We start from the raw sequence: 16,074 nt of genomic DNA on the forward strand, positions 1-16,074 counted from the left end.
GTGCTGTAACAGCACACTTAATGAGTTACCTTGAGAGGGAAGGGGGCAATATGGCCTGGCTCTGCTGCACTAAGCAGGAAGAGTTTTAGCCAGAAAGATAGAGAAGCAATGTCTCTCATTTATGGGAGAGCTGCCTGCTAAGAGGGGAGATTTCTACAGTACTCTGGGGTTCTACTCTGTTTCTTTCAGGTGACAGATCAGCTACGAAGTGGAGAAGATGCTTTCCAAGAGGATGTCTCGATCTCTCAGAGACCTATGTCCAACCTAGAAAAAGTACATTTCATTATTGGCAATGCAATTCTGCGTCCTGCCATCAGGTAGGAAGTTTGTACCTCTTTCCTAGGGCCAGCTGCCCATTACACCAAGGAAATCCAGCATCCTTTTTCCACAGTCCTGGAGAATGACTCCCTTACTGCCTTTTCTGGTATTTTCATGTTGCAGTTTAGGCCAGCTGCCTCCATGTATGGCTTTCTGAATACCCCACAGGTATGGAAAGGGGCAGAGCTCAGGGTTGTGACTCAAATATACTTGAAGGTGGAACACTGCCCTAAATGAGGGAGAGTAGTCACTCAGAGGAGTAAGAAATATGGAATTAATGTATACTAGCTGGATGAAATGTTTCCCAATAGCCTCAAGCTATTTTTGAGCACTCAAGCAATGTCTCCACATTGGAGATGGTCAAAGGTCTGGATTGCTGAGTGTATCAGACACTAAGGAGAAATCCTGACCCCAAGCAGTGTGAGGCTGGACCTTAGGCCAAGCATAGTGTGAGCATAAGGCAGAAGCTCATTGATTCTGACCTGACCCCATGAATCCTCTCCTTTGTTTCTTCCTAAGCACTTTTCTGTAACAGAGCCCACAGACACAGGCTGTGCCTTGACCTCAGTCATGGGCTGCATTCCTTTCTTCACAGTCACTTTGTTTCAGTCAAGACACTCCCTAAAGCAGATTCTCAACTGGAAAAAACGGCATTCAATCCATATATTATAATAAACACAGGCTAAGTACCTATACCCTCAGTTTGTGTTTCATCAGATGTACTATTAGGGAACAAAAACTCATCCAACTTATGTTCTCTCACATCAGATTTGATAAATGTGTGTTCCAATAGTCTAGAAAAAACTATTTTAGTAACATTTTTTTAGTAACAGTTTTATTTGTATGCAGATTTTTGCATCTGTTTCCCTTAGGTCCTTGCTGCAGGTAACCTGCATTTTCAGAAGCTTACTCTGAAGCACTTCTTTCTCCATTTCTGTACATGATTCACTCCAAGTTTGTATATTAATATAAATAATACATATAAATATACAAAATATACAAATATATGTAAATATATAAATGTATAGCTATAAAATTAAGCAGGGTATCCCCCATCCTTATCCCCAAATCCACTTACAAGCAGACAGACAAGAGCCATGAGCTACAACTCACATGCTGTAGAGAGTTCAGAGCAAGTTACACATCTAGACTCTTGGACAGCAATGCCATTTCACAGCTGTGTGACCCGCAGTTGTTTTTCCTGCACAGCCCCCTGCTTCTCACAGAAGTTAATTCAGCATGGGAATTGCACTTGAGCTGCTTGAGAAAGAAGGGGTGATAAAAGGCCCTAAGCATGCCTGGAGCCTTTTCATAACAAAACTTCCTGTGGTGCATTTCAGGTGCTAACCTAGCTATTGTGGTTGAACCTAGCTCAGATCCATTTCATCATGCTGCAATCCTGCCAAGCTTGCAGTCAAAGCGTAGCCAGAGACAGTTCTCACAGTGAATTATCTGTTGCTCTTACATGTTTCGTTACAGAGATGAGATTTATTGCCAGATTTGCAAACAACTCACTGAAAACAGCAACAGGAGCAGCTATGCTCGTGGCTGGATCCTTCTGTCACTTTGCCTTGGCTGCTTTCCTCCTTCAGACACGTTTGTGAAGGTACATTGCTAACCCTTCCTACAGCAGCTCACACGCCTCAGCTGAGCTGGTGTCTTGTGTATTTTGATGTTTTGATGCTGACAGCCACATAAAATGTTTGGCTTTCAGAGCAGCTGGTGCTGTGGTTTCAGCAGAAACTTTCTCATCTCATATGCTTATCTGAGAATCTAAACACATTACTGCTGCATTCCCATTTAGTTTTTTTCATTACACGTCATACAGTCTGGACTCCTTTGTTCATCACAGCTCTTATTTTAGATCTATAATCTGCAAGGGACCTGGCAGATTTTAACTTCTCCAATTCTGCCTTTCCAGCCAAAGACAACCAAAAAGTGTCTCCAGTTACAACCCTAGTGATTAGATATATTCAGGAGGCCAGTAAAAAATCACATCCTCAAGTTTTATGAGTCCTTATCCTGTATCTCTAAGCCCTAAAAAGTTCAACAGATATTTAGATTTTTAAATTATTTATTAATTTCCAAGTTTAAAAGGATGATAAATCCACTTCACCACAGGATAAAAACTCAACCTGTGGTTCCAACTTGACACCAGTCTTCCTCCTAGATCTGAGAGGCAAACAGGATCTGTGGATGTGCATGAAACTTCAGCCTTGCTTTACTAACACCCCAGTTCAAATGATCAATCTAATCATAAATGCTGCTAAATGGACACTATTTGGAACAAACCAGTCACAAGCCATAGGCATATTTTGACACCAGTCTTCATCCAAAGACTTGGAACCATGCAAAACTCATGAAAGACATGACCATACCCTACCTCTAGGAATATTCTTAATCATTAAAATAACCAGGTGAATGACCCATGCTTGCACTAAATAGAGATATGTAAATACAAGTCTGTGTCATCCAGGAGCCATACAGCCTCCAAAAGCTCAGTTTATCCCATTAATCTCTTCAAATGTCCAGTCTTAATCATGGACTTGAGTGGATATTGTCAGAGAACTTGGTAAAACTAAAAGTATTGATCATTATTAAACCTAATCTGCCATTAGCCCTCTTCCCAGCTCTTCCATTTGTACAGCATGTCATAAGACTTCAGGCTCTTGGGTTGAAAACACTTAACTCTTGCTCTAACCTAACCATAAGAATAAAGTCTCCACTACTCATGTAGTTAAACATGGTGGATAGAGTGACACAAGTCTTCTCTCACTTTAGACTGAAAGTTCTGAAGAATGAGTGAAAACTAAGTGTCTCAAGCCTCCTTTTTGAAGACATTAATTCCAACCCTAATCTTTAATATTTTCTGATGACCTGAAAGCTAATGGATCACTCTAATCTAGTGTATCAGCTGCAGAAGGTTTTTCACGTTTTCTGAGGATTAATGTTTCCTAACTCCTTCTCCTGCTCTGTGCATGTAGTACCTGTTGAATTTCATCCACCACGGGCCCACAGGCTACGCTCCGTACTGTGCCGAGCGTCTGAGACGCACCTACACCAACGGGGCCAGGACTGAACCCCCCAGCTGGCTGGAACTTCAGGTAGCAACTCCCTTTTGGCTTAATTGTATTGATCTGGGATATTTTATACTGGTTTTTGTAAGTATACTACTTGCTTTGTGGTTATACTACATTCACTAACCTGCAATAGCAGACGCTCCTAAATCAAATCATGGAAATCAATTGCACAAGGGGATTGAAGACCAGCCACCTTGGTCTGGGCAGTTTCTTGAATACACCTCTTCTGGCTGTTCAGTTACCCTAAATGCAGAAGAGTATGTAAGCAGCAGCAGATTTGAAGGGAGATTCCTCCATCCACTCAGGAACCACAGGCCAGAAATAATCTCCTGAGGAAAGCTCTATAACTTTTGGAAAGAACTGAGCTTATGCCTTTAAAATGAAGGGAAGAAGGGAGTATAATGGTGCCATATTGTCCTCCACTTCCTTTAAATCTATCAGTTGGCACTGTTATGTGATTATCAGCTCTCCTGAGCTGTGAGGAGGAGAAAAATTGAATCCAGTGGTGCTCCAGGGATGTAATTTATATTTATGATTCACCATGCTTTGAATAAACTACGTGGGTGTTGGAGATTGACTTAAAGATTGTTGACCAGGTTGTATAGGGTGTGGAGCTCTTAAATCTAAATGCCTTCTTCATTCTTCAGAAGATAGTAAGGTTTGCCCATAATTTTTTTCTCTCATTTAACTCTGACTTACAGGCAACAAAGCAGAAGAAACCCATTATGTTTAATGTCACCCTGATGAATGGCCAAAGCATCACTATCCCTGCAGACTCTGCTTCCACTGCCAAAGAGATCTGTCAGTTCATAGCAGATAAAATCAAACTGAAGGATGTCTTTGGGTTTTCGCTCTACATTGCTGTGTTTGATAAGGTAAAGTGTAGAAAAATAGAATGAAAGCTCCCTTCTCTTTCTGTGGAGTTGCTGCTGCCCATTCAGCCTCACTGAGGACTCCTGAATTCTGAAACACCTTCAACCCAGTCCTGCACTGAAACCAAATCAGTTCTGAATTCCGGCTGGATCTCAAGACCTGATAGTCCCATTCTGCCTTTCTCTTGGCTCATCACTCAGCAATTGTCACTGCAATCCTGTAAGGTTTCCTTTGCCACACAACTCACTAGTAAAAACACCTCCACTTACCACATACAACTTGCATACTCATCTGCTTACCTTTTTTCTTGCTGTCAGGAGACCAGGAGCTTTGTGTTTATTGTCCTTCAGGCAGAGCCAGGGCAGGCATGGCAGTAATGCAGTGTCCCTCTGTGGCAGGTGTGGTCGCTGGGCGGGGGCCGAGACCATGTCCTGGATGCCATCTCTCAGTGCGAGCAGCTGGTGAAGGAGCGCGGCACACACGAGCGCCACGCGCCCTGGCGCCTCTACTTCCGCAAGGAAATCTTCACCCCCTGGCACAACTCCCACGAGGATCCTGTCAGCACTGATCTCATTTACCACCAAGTCATCCGTGGCATTCGATTTGGAGAGTACCGCTGTGAGAAGGTGGGTCTCCTGAGTCCCACCTCAAAATCCTCCTAAAGAGACAAAACCCTATTGATGCTTCTCACGTTAAAAAGCAGAAATGTGAACTGAGTTTGTAGTGGATGTGAACAACCCTTCCCTTCTTAATGAATAATTCCTGTCCAGGTAGTTGAGTTGTCACACTGGCACAATTTTTTCCTTCTCTGAAACTTTCAGTTCACATGGGAGCTTGGAGGCATGTCCAAAGGGGCAAATTGGGTCGTACTTTAAAATACCTTTGCTAATAATCTCTCTGAAGTTATGACTGTGTGAAGTTCATCCTTCCTTATGCTCGGTGACTATGAAGAGTTACCAGACAAAAGTTGAGAAAACCCCATTCCTAAATGGTTCAAAGGTTGAAAGGGGCTGTCTAGCCTTTGTGACATCCTTCTAGGCCACTTTTAATGGATTAATTGTTTCAGGAGGAAGATTTGGTGGAGATAGGTGCAAAATATTGTTATATCCAGTTTGGAGATACCATCCACAATGAACTTGTGCAGAAGGTGCTCCATGACTGTATTCCAGTAAAACAGCTGAAGTCCAAGCCCCTGGAAAAGTGGGTGAGCCTTATAACCTATGCACATGCCAAGGTAAGAGGTTTGTCAGGCACTGCTGGGTAACCACTCTTGAGCAACAGCTTTTGCTTCTTTCACCATTTTCATTTATGAATAGTCTGCAGGGGAGAAAGGAAAATCAGCTCAGTTTGTAGATCCCAAATAGCTCATTAGGTCTGGGGAGCAGAAAACTTTTCCACTCACACTTCCATATGAAGGACAAGGAGGAAGAATGAAAATACATTTGAATCTCTGAATAGAGTAGCTTTTAAGGCTCTATTTTTCATCTGACAACCAAGTCAGGATGGGCATGGGATGAAATATTGGTTTTGATCTGGAAATGGATTACCTGAATTATTTCCATGGCATCCAAGGTGTGTTAGACTGTGTGTGAGCAGGTTAGTGGGGATTTGAGGGAAATTTGGAATCCAGATGCCTGTAGGCACTCTTAGCTGCAGGTGGGTCCCTGGAGACTGTTCCTGATTTACTTTCTCTAAGTTCTCTTGACACCAGTAACAGCAGAGGATTGTTGGGATCTCTGGGCTTGTTATTTATTTTCTGGAGATTGTGCAAACCAGATTTTACTGAGAAAACCTTGGGTATGTTTTTTCTCCTGCAGGCTCCGTATACACAGGACCATCTCTCCTCTCAGACTGTGAAGGAGCAACTTGTAGATTTTGCTCGCTTCCAGTGGCCTTTGCTTTTTTCCAGATTCTTTGAAGTCACTAAGTTTTCAGGTAATGCCTGGAGCCCAGGAGTAGAGGACAGATATAAGATCAATAGGAGAAGATTTGTATAGCACTGATAAGAAGTTTTGTCTGTATTTTCAGGACCCAGCTTGCCTAAGAACCACTTCATTGTTGCCATAAATTGGAAAGGCATCTGCTTCTTGGATGAGTCAGAAAAGCGTCTCCTTGAGCTGACCTTCCCAGAGATAACTGGCATTCACACCAACAGGTGAGGGCCCAGAAAGACAAGATCTGAAGATGGCATCTCTTCCATACTCAGAAAGGGTGTGCCTTCTCTGCCATCTCCTTAGGTAATCTGATCTGTGCCTGGAAAGGTGGTTTAGCCTAGGTCTGGGAAACAGAAAGGGAAAACTTCTGAGCAGCCTGTAAAGGAAATACTGAAAGGACTGGATCCTTCCAGCTGGTGTAAAGTGTTCCTGTTCAGTCAGAAAGGTGTAAGGAAGCACAGACAGGCATTGAAACAAGAATGGCTGACACAGTTAAGCCATTGTCTGTTGTGCATCCTGGGAGTTCACATACTTCTTGGGTGTCATGGACCAGAGCAGGATCACTGAGAAAAGCAGTTAACCACTGCTTGCTCATGGCACACATCCTTGCACCAGGTCACTCGGAGAAAAGTACACAAAAAAGCCTCCTGTGAGGACTGCCAGAGATTTAATTAGTTGTCAAGTTACTCCAAAAGAAGGATATTCTTTTGTCTCTGTGGAAGTACTTTTGTACAAAACATGGTGGAGTCCAGAGCAAAGCTGAACAACTTCAGTCCTTCACACCTACCAGCTCATGGGAAGGCAAATTAGGAACTATCAATATTCACTGTAAGGGAGTTATCTGCAAGGAGGTGTGGGTGCCTTGGCTGTATTTACAGATGGGTCTGTAAATTTTTCAGATGCTCTGGTAACAAATTGTTCAATAATACACAGGGCAGTGAAGTCATTTGGACAGAGTTGCACTCTCATCACTCTTCGTGCCGAGGAGTTTGTTCTGACATCTGTAAACAGCGTTGTCATTGCTGAACTGGTGGTGATGTTCCTGGAAGAACTGAAGAAAAGATCACGATTTGCTGTGGCAATGCATGAGAAAAAATCCCAGGGTAAGTCTCGTAACTTTTCTAGAGGGTGGGGAAGAAATCATGAGATAATGCACAGCACTTGTTTGAAGGTGCTCAAAGAGGAGAGGGAGAACATCATCAAGAGTCCCTTTGCTCCTGGGGGGATGCATCAGCACAGCAATGCCAAGCATAAGGCAATGGGATTCAGTACCTTTGCACACAAATAACATTTTATTCCTCCTTCTCCTTCTTTACATATTTTATTTAGATAGTATAGTGTCCAGGAACTCCATTTGGTTATAGTAGGAAGTTTGATCTGGGCTCTCTGGAAATACTTTGCAGAATTTCACAGAGGCAGTAAACTGAAATTTTCTGTGGAATACAGGTGGCTCAAACAGACATACATGTTTAAAATGTAAACATTAACTTCAGCTACTTACAACTACTGAGTTCCTTTCCATGCTTTGCTGCCAGTCTAGACACAAAATCAGCATTCATGTGAATCGAGTCCTGCCATTACCCTCAGTGGATCAAAGTTAGGGTGTCAGAGGACACAGAAGTGATTTCTCTGAAGTGTTACTGGAAAATTAGCCATATTTAAACAAATCACTGCTAATTGAATTCAGGCCTTCAAAATACAATTCCCTTGTCTTTCACATTGCAGTCCCTTTGCATTTTCTCAGACTGTCAAGCCTAAACAGTACCCCCTTGTTCTGTTTTCCAGAAGATCCTAACATCCTGTCCTTCAAGAAGGGAGACTTGCTAATCTTCACAGAAGACAAAAGGCTGGATGCAGACTCTGGCTGGATCTGTGCCCAGAATGAAAGGACAGGCAAAACAGGGAATGTATTTTTGGAAGACATCTACATCATTCCTTCCCTCACAAAACCCTCTAGTCAAGTGGTGGTAAGGAAAGCTAAGCGCTCCCTGAAAAAACTGGAAGAAGATAAAAATGTTAATATGCTTCAATTAATAACTGGAAGATAATTGTCCCTCCAAAGTCAGACAAGTTCTACACCTCCCATTGAAACAAAGCATTTACTTCTGTCCTCTCTGAAAACAAAACTAAACCTATCCCAGACTCTAAGGAGAAGACTGCAGCTGCACAAAAGCAATGACTCAAAAAAATCCCCAAAATCCAGTCTATTCACCATGGGAGATTGCAGTGCCTGGAACTGGTAGCAATTAATGAGTATGGATGTGCAGTTGAATTTTCCTACATTCACTCAGGGCTTGAGTGGTGATCACATTATGCCTCAAGAGAATCTCTGAGTGCAGCAGGTTGCTTAAAGAGAATATAGTCTTTAAGGGAGCCAGGGTTTCTTATTAATGCCTCTGCTAATAATTTGTCTTCAGTTTGGAGGATTCATTATATTGGATCCTATGCTAACAGATAAAAAGCAGAAAAACTAGAGAGAAGCAAGTGCATTGTAAAACATGTGTTGTGCTTTGGATAATCACATACATTTAAATGTCCACTACTGTTATGTCTGTGTAAATTACTTCGAGTCAACTGTACCTAGGTCTTTCTTGAGTCTCTGGAGATGCTGCTTTTGAGACAGAAGGTCTCGGGCAGCACACAGGACTACCTGCACATAAATGCTGAGTAATACCTGACAGTGTGTGCAGAGACCATGTGACATCTCTATGTGGCTGTGTGATTCCAGAGTTTGCTGATGATGTCTCCAGACCAGAGGAGGACAGCTTCACAGAACTCCTTCATGGAGGAACCTGATGAAGAGGATATCAAGGTGAAGCCTTACACCCTGGAGGAGTTCTCCTACGAACACTTCAGGTGAAGCTCTCTGTGTAGAGTATGCCCTAGAAAAGTTCTTGTTGATCAGTAATCCTTAAAGCCTATTATGTAATGGCATCTCTCACTCTGACTGGGTTTCTTCTTTTTGTTCCCTATAATTGTGTCTTTGGATATACAGATTCTGGCACGTGGCCTATTGTATCTTAAGTCTGCAGGAATGCAAAGGCGAGGGTAGAAGAACCCTGGCTGGACTGACTTCTTCCAGCAGGCCCTATTCTTACTTCTCACCCCTTCTTCAGCTCTTACCAGCTAGTGACCATATACAACATCTCAGGCTTCAGAAAATAAGGGGGAAATTAGTTTTCTAAAAATCCCTCTTCTTTTTGCAAGCCTCCTACCTTCTGGATATACACGAAACTACATTTCCCTGCTCTTGTTGACCTACAGAATCAAAGGAGATCTGAGATCACTGTCTTGTGAAAAAACAGGTCTAAAGATATGACTTTGTGATAATGATCTCCTTTGTTCATAACAATAGTGATCCAGTAATTTTGTATTGCTTGCACTTGTCTTCATTCAGGGCTCCTGAGAAGGAATCCATCAGCAAAGCTGTTCTCCAGAAATCTCGTGGGCACAGTCAACTGTGGGCACATTCTAAGGAGCCTCTGAAACAGCCATTGCTGAAGAAAGCATGCACAGACCCTGATCTTCGGGATTTGGCCTGTCAGGCCTTCATTGATATCCTTTCTCTCCTCTCTTTGGCGTCTGAGAACACTAAGGAGAAGGAAAAGTTAGCTAGGTCCACTAAACTACCTCTGTTGAGATACCTCAGCCACCTTACAGGGAATACAGTTGCATAAAGATGGAGCAGGTCAAATCTGTTTCCCTTGTCTACACAGGAAATGTTCTTATTTCCTCCCAGTACTCCACGGCTACTGATGGCTCACTTAACTAATAATGTGGCTTTAGGAGTGAGAGAGATTTACTGCATATGCCCAGAGAAGGCAGCTATAGCACAGTACAAATCACAGCCAAGCAGCAACTGCTGCATAGTGAAAGGCGGTAGGGGACAGGCATGGAACACGCTCCAGACCTTCCTCCCAGTATTTGCCACTTAGACATCAACAAAGTCACTAACATGTTAGGACCCAGATGAAACTTCCCATTTGACTTCCAAATTTGGCCTGCTTTTCTCCTTAACAGCACATTCACCCATCATGAAATTCATGGGAGACTACCCCTCAAAACAGGCACACTCTTCCATTGAAGTCACTGACCAGATATTTGTGCCAGCTATCCAGGAGGAGGTCCTGCGGGATGAGATTTACTGTCAGATTATGAAGCAACTGACTGAGAACAGAAACAGGTATTACCTGGGTGCAAACACCCTGCTCCTGCAGAGCCAGGCCTCAAGTGCAGGGGGCATCAGGAACCCCTGATGCGTTTGTGTGAGAGCAGGGGGAAGGATAAACAAATGTTGGAGGAACAACATCTCCTTTTTGCCAGGCAGTGCTGTGGGGCTCACCTTTGTAGAGTGCTCAGGACCACTCCTAGGGAGGGAGAGGGCAGAGAGCATCACCAACCATCTCCCCGGAGCTGCTGCTTTGCTCCCATCAGCATTCCATGCTCATCTCCTTGTGGTGTGAGGCAGGCAAGGTGTCACTGAGGCTCTCCTCCTCCCGAAGCAGTCTGTAGGGGAAACACTACATAGTCCTTCCATCCCTTCAGTGACTGCCCTGACGACTCTCAATTTAAATTTCCCAATGGCAGCAATCCCCTCTCACAAAAACATAGTTTACACTGGATTTTTACCACCAGGGAATAAATACTTTTGAGTAGTTATATTAATTAGATTACATAACTACCTAGCAGAACAGATTGGTTACAGAGGCACCTGCCCACATAAAAGTCTCTGAAACAGGCTGGTACTTTCTTCCCCACTCACAAAATGATAATTTGATTTACTTCCATGAAAACTGAATTGCAAAAAGCAGCTTAAAATAGTATTAATTATTAACAAAATTGTTTGTCTCTTTCTGGATGCATTGTGATTATTTATTTATTTTCTATCTTACTGTTCCAGAAGACTTACATGTAGTGGAACTTTCATCATGGGTGTTGAATGGTAAATTCCCTTGCAAGCAGTGAACTTACAGGCTATTTAATGCATAGTCTGTAACCATGGTGTCAGTGCCAGTGCCATGCCTGATGTATCCCACCAATTTACTAGCTTTTGTGAGCAGGATCACTGATGTGGAAAAACAATGCTTGAAAGGTGGCTATTTCCATATACTTTCATTAGAACAGCCAGAGCAACAAATTTTTCATCCTTCCCAGGCTGCTGTGTTGTGGACCATGTCCTGCTTTCACATAGACACAAACATCACTGATCTATAGAGTATAAATGGGATTAAAATAGTCTGTCTTCATCTACAAAATTAGAACAGTAAGTGGAAATAAAGAAGCCAGAACCTCTTTATTCAGCCAAGTCTGATGTCCTTTCAGAGCCAGCCATGCTGACTTTCCCAACCAAAACCACTTCACACAGTGAGCATTTCAGAGCAATCCTTGGACACAGCTGAAGTGTGTTCTGCTTCTGGCTTTGAGGCAGAGTCACTGACCACCTTAAGGCTGCAGAGCCCTTCTTAATGGTGAGGGCAAAGTGCCAGAAGAGCTTCAACTGGCAGATTTCACCGATGCAGAGGCTGGAAGAACTGGATTTCTGTCTGAAAAATAGTACCAGATTGATCGGGAGCATTTAAGAACTGCATCTACCTCACTTCATAATGCTATCAACATGTTCATTTTTCAGAACAGAACAGGAGTACATTCCAGGGGAAGCCAGAGCATGAAAAGTGCTCCTGCCCTGAGCAAAGCTGGCCAGTGCAGAGGGCAGGTGAATACATCCATTGACAAACCACAATCTGAATACATGTGAGCTTGAACACCAAATCAACAGTGGCGTTCCAAGAGAATGGAACCAGGGTCCCTGCTGCTAAGGTGTTTGCTAAACTGGAATTTATATTAATTCATGAGGTTTGCATCTGTCATGAATATTTCTCATGCAGGACTTGGCATTGTCTTCACATGCAGGCTATGGTTGTTGCACAGAAAATTAATGCCAGAGCCTCAGTGAAGGCTCTGTTGATTTGCAGCTCTCTGCAGAATGGGACCATGATGGGAGTGTATTTCTCTTCCCTGAAGCTGGTGTGTGGTCAAACAGAGAATTACATGTGGCTGTAGCAGAACTGCTGGCTTTGTGTTCACAGGTACAGCGAGACCAAGGGTTGGCAGCTCCTCTGGCTCTGCACTGGCCTCTTCCCACCCAGCAAGTCACTGCTCAAACATGCCCAGAAGTTCATAGAGACACGTCAGAAAGAAACACTGGCCCCAGGCTGCCGTCGGAGGATTCAGACAGTAATGAGGTAAATAATCTGGCATATAACCAGCTCAAAGTGTTCAAATATCAATAATCAGGTCCCAAAAACCACATGGGCTAAAACAGTATGACTGTCACTTTCCTTATCCTCTTTACATCTTGTTTAAGTGATCATTATTTTTAACTTTCTTTATGGACTTTGAACCATTAAAGAGAGGTCTGTGTCACAGTTTCACTATTTTCTTCCACAGTTAGGAGCATTTTAAAAAGTTCACCACTTGACTCCCAGAGCTGGGTATTTCAAACATACTAAAGGGCATGCAGCTTGGAATGATGTCACTGATGATATCCTCACCTTGCTTTTCTTTGGTGAGGCACCATGACCTTGTTGAAAGGATCAGTACAATCAATTCCTATTCTTTGAAAAAACCCAAATGAACAAAGCCCTGACTGCTACCTGGCTGCTCAGAGCAAGGCACTTCTCCATCTCCTTGGCATTACCCCAGGCTGAAGCAACAAGACCCCCAAACCACAGTGCTTCCTGAGCTTCTGAGTGCATTGTCATTCTAAGGGACATGACACAACCAGAATGAGGGAAAGGGCTAACAGGATTTCAGGAAGGATCAGAGGAACTGTAGGGGAAAGGTTTCCCTAGATTCCTCCAAGCATTGGAATAACCCAGCTTGCCCCTCTGAGAGCAAAGCTTTGGCATCTAAGTTGACTCCAGCCTTCTCCCTTTTGATGGTGCTGTGATTTACCACTTGCGTGCCACAGACCTCCTGAGTAAAGAATCTGCCCAATTATTTCTCCTCCCAGCTCCTCCATCTTCCCCTTTTTCTCAGGCTGGGCTGCATGTTTGGTCTGTGAGCCCCATGGGTCAGGCTCTAGGGGAACACTAACACAGTGGATATCCCTCTTGCAGTGGATGGGATTTGGCACTGCTGGGGAAATGTCATCACACATTGAACTTGCTTTTGAAGTGTCTGAAAAACGCATGGCAAGGAATGCTATTCAGTGTTTATTTCTATGGAGAAGACTTAAAAATTCCTGCCTCCCTATATCATGTGCTATTCATGCTCTAAGCCCTGTTGAGCTGTAAAGAGCTTCTTTAGAGAAAGCAAATAGGGAGGGGAAAGATGAATGGACTGTTTGGAAGGAGAATTTTATCTGCTAAACTGCCCCAGTTCTGGAGCCAAGGGAATGGGAAGTGGAACAAAGACAAATCTTGTCTTCTAGGAGTGGTTCTTTTCCTAAGATTAAACTTGCATCTGCTTAGAATAGAACAGAATAAACTATTTCAGTTGGAAGGGATCTTCAATGATCATCTAGTCCAATTTCTCCCTGTAAGTAACCTGGTCTCTTTGGAAAGGGTAGAGCAGGCAACTCAAAGGACTAACCTACAATGCATACAGGGGAAACCAACTGAGCCCTTGTGTACACATCTTTTCCTCCATAAACCACTTTACAGCTTTGTCCCCAGAATCCTGGCCAGGGAACCACCCTGATGGGTGTTAAGCAGATCTCACCTTGGCAGTGAATTCCTAGCTCAGGCTGCAAGGAGAGGTGGGGAGCCTCTTGCTGTTAATACACTGAATTTGCACTGGGGTAGAGGTCCATTGGAGCCCGCCCCATTGCACAGTACTGGCATTTTGGAGGGTGTCTGCTGTTTTGCTGGAATACAGTCGTTCATTTCCTCAATGATTAAACTGATCTCCCTTATGATGGTGGTGGCATTTTCCAGGAGTGGCTGCAGGAAGTGGGCACCTCATCCTGTGGAGGTTGAGGCCATCTTACAGAACAACACTAAGATCTCACACAAGATTTGCTTCCCCAATGAAACAGAACAGGTGAGCACTTACTTGTTTTCCCAGCCTTGACCTTATTTCCAGCCATGATGTGCTCATCCAGGAGCATATGTGGAGACATTCAATACTCTTATTTTTTCCTCTCCTCTGTGTAACAAGAGTCTTGTTATCTCATAGACATTTGATGTGGGAACAAACACCAAAATCCAGACGCTGTGTCAGAACATTGCTTCCAAATTGCAGCTGCAGTCCTGGGAAGGTTTCAGTCTCTTTGTGAAGATTGCAGACAAGGTAACTCCTTCTTGACTCTGGCAAGGCAGCCAGACTGCCCCTCCTCTCTTATTTGCCCCACCTTATGCCCCACCTAAACAACCATACAAAGCCAAGGACCAGAGCAGGTGATTACTGCTTCTGTCTTACTGAGGGGATACAACCTAAACTTGAACTTTTAACACCTGACAATTATTCTCAGTATCTTGAAGGAGCTGGATGGAGATGCAGTTTCTGTCATTCTGCCAGTACCCAGGTGGCACTAAAAGCAGAGATGCAGGCTTTCTGGCAGCTGCTAGGATGGTTGTATACTGCTGGATTCACCCTTTATCACTCAGGCTTTGCTCTCTACATGTGCTGCACATGTACAGTGCCCACTATGATTAGGGAAAGCAGGGGTAACCAGCACCAGTTAATTACTCTCTGGTTTGTTGGGAGCCTGCCTTGCCTGAGCTGAAGCCTGGGCTGGCTGTCATGCTGAGAGGTGCCTTCTCTCTGAAACTGTGATCAAGGCAAAAGCAGCACTGAGCCCTAGCACAGGGAGTTTCTGGTGTGCTGCTTTCCTGAAAAGAGAAACCCACTATGTAACAACACTTTACAAAGAGAAGAAGACTGGGAATAAGGCAGGCATCTTCAGCTTGACTTCAACAAGTAACCTGGAAAGCAAGAAGCAACAGAAGATATTTCATATGGGGACCTTTATTGCATGAGTAAATGGAGCCTTCCTCCTCCTATTTTTCTACTTCTTTCCTACTGTAATTCTGCCCTCTCACTGTAGACAGGGAAAGATAATTCAGTCAGATACTTGGGTATGTGGCACAGGCACTATTTTATACGATGTGCTAACCCCTCCTTTCTCTCCTTCATTGCTTGGCCTCTGCAGGTGATCAGTCAGAATGAAGCAGACTACTTCTTTGACTCGCTAAGGCAGGTGACAGACTGGAACAGAAGGAACAAACCAGGAAAAGATGGTAAGGAGAATGCCAGCATGACAAGAATCTGCATGAGATGCTGTGTTGAACTGGAAAGCAGCTGTTCCATCCAGTAGGATTCACTCCATCTTTAGAAGTATTTAGCAGAGTCTTGTATCATTTTTGTTTGTACATGCATGGTTATTGCCTGCACGAGCAGCAAGATCCAGTGACCTGATGCAGCCAAGCACTGGCTATCAAAAACACCAGAACATTCCTGGGGCGGGGGGGAACTCCCCAGGCAGCTGTCATGAGCACCAATAACAAACACACAGTGGTCGTCCCTCAACTTCTCCATCTGATCGTTGCATGAGCAGTGTCCAGGAACTGAAAACTAATAATTTCTTCTGTCATCTAATATGGCTTCTTGTGTTGTTTTGTTAATAACTTTATTACTATTACAACCGTAATTACTTTGCTGAAGAAATTCACAAGCAATTTAAAAACTGTAGAACTGTGAGTGAGACAGAGACACTAACAAGATCTGATCTCCTTAGGGGCTGCTCTGTCCGTGGCATATGAGGTGTACTTCATGAGAAAGCTGTGGCTGAATGTCACTCCTGGCAAGGATCTGAAAGCAGATACCATTTTCCATTACCACCAGGTAAGAAGCTCCCTAAGGCAGAG

The 16,074-nt window shown here is 43.6% G+C and overlaps 2 protein-coding genes across 5 annotated transcripts in view; one reads left to right on the plus strand and one right to left on the minus strand.

Annotated features, from left to right (window-relative positions):
- IWS1 (interacts with SUPT6H, CTD assembly factor 1) overlaps nucleotides 1–4,712 on the minus strand; it is a 49,593-nt gene extending 44,881 nt beyond the window's left edge. For 2 of the 3 annotated variants that reach the window (XM_088170689.1, XM_088170690.1), the window contains exon 1: nucleotides 4,571–4,710. The gene's annotated coding sequence lies outside the window, so the exon portion shown is untranslated. Of the gene's footprint in view, nucleotides 1–4,570 lie in introns of all 3 variants that reach the window. The other variant, XM_088170692.1, reaches the window with a different exon arrangement.
- The window catches only part of MYO7B (myosin VIIB), a 44,296-nt gene that overhangs the window by 22,720 nt on the left and 5,502 nt on the right, over nucleotides 1–16,074 (plus strand). For both annotated transcript variants that reach the window (XM_088170681.1, XM_088170680.1), the window contains 18 exons: nucleotides 190–317; nucleotides 1,798–1,924; nucleotides 3,303–3,422; nucleotides 4,100–4,273; nucleotides 4,670–4,897; nucleotides 5,338–5,505; nucleotides 6,089–6,206; nucleotides 6,300–6,426; nucleotides 7,139–7,308; nucleotides 7,991–8,172; nucleotides 8,934–9,061; nucleotides 9,603–9,760; nucleotides 10,235–10,388; nucleotides 12,292–12,447; nucleotides 14,143–14,248; nucleotides 14,384–14,497; nucleotides 15,360–15,447; nucleotides 15,945–16,051. In XM_088170681.1, the coding sequence (XP_088026807.1) occupies nucleotides 190–317; nucleotides 1,798–1,924; nucleotides 3,303–3,422; nucleotides 4,100–4,273; nucleotides 4,670–4,897; nucleotides 5,338–5,505; nucleotides 6,089–6,206; nucleotides 6,300–6,426; nucleotides 7,139–7,308; nucleotides 7,991–8,172; nucleotides 8,934–9,061; nucleotides 9,603–9,760; nucleotides 10,235–10,388; nucleotides 12,292–12,447; nucleotides 14,143–14,248; nucleotides 14,384–14,497; nucleotides 15,360–15,447; nucleotides 15,945–16,051 (2,553 nt within the window). The remainder of the gene's footprint in view (nucleotides 1–189; nucleotides 318–1,797; nucleotides 1,925–3,302; nucleotides 3,423–4,099; nucleotides 4,274–4,669; nucleotides 4,898–5,337; nucleotides 5,506–6,088; nucleotides 6,207–6,299; nucleotides 6,427–7,138; nucleotides 7,309–7,990; nucleotides 8,173–8,933; nucleotides 9,062–9,602; nucleotides 9,761–10,234; nucleotides 10,389–12,291; nucleotides 12,448–14,142; nucleotides 14,249–14,383; nucleotides 14,498–15,359; nucleotides 15,448–15,944; nucleotides 16,052–16,074) is intronic.

This window comes from Sturnus vulgaris, chromosome 10 (assembly GCF_052056855.1).
Source record: "Sturnus vulgaris isolate bStuVul1 chromosome 10, bStuVul1.hap1, whole genome shotgun sequence".
Taxonomy (NCBI): Eukaryota; Metazoa; Chordata; class Aves; order Passeriformes; family Sturnidae; genus Sturnus; species Sturnus vulgaris.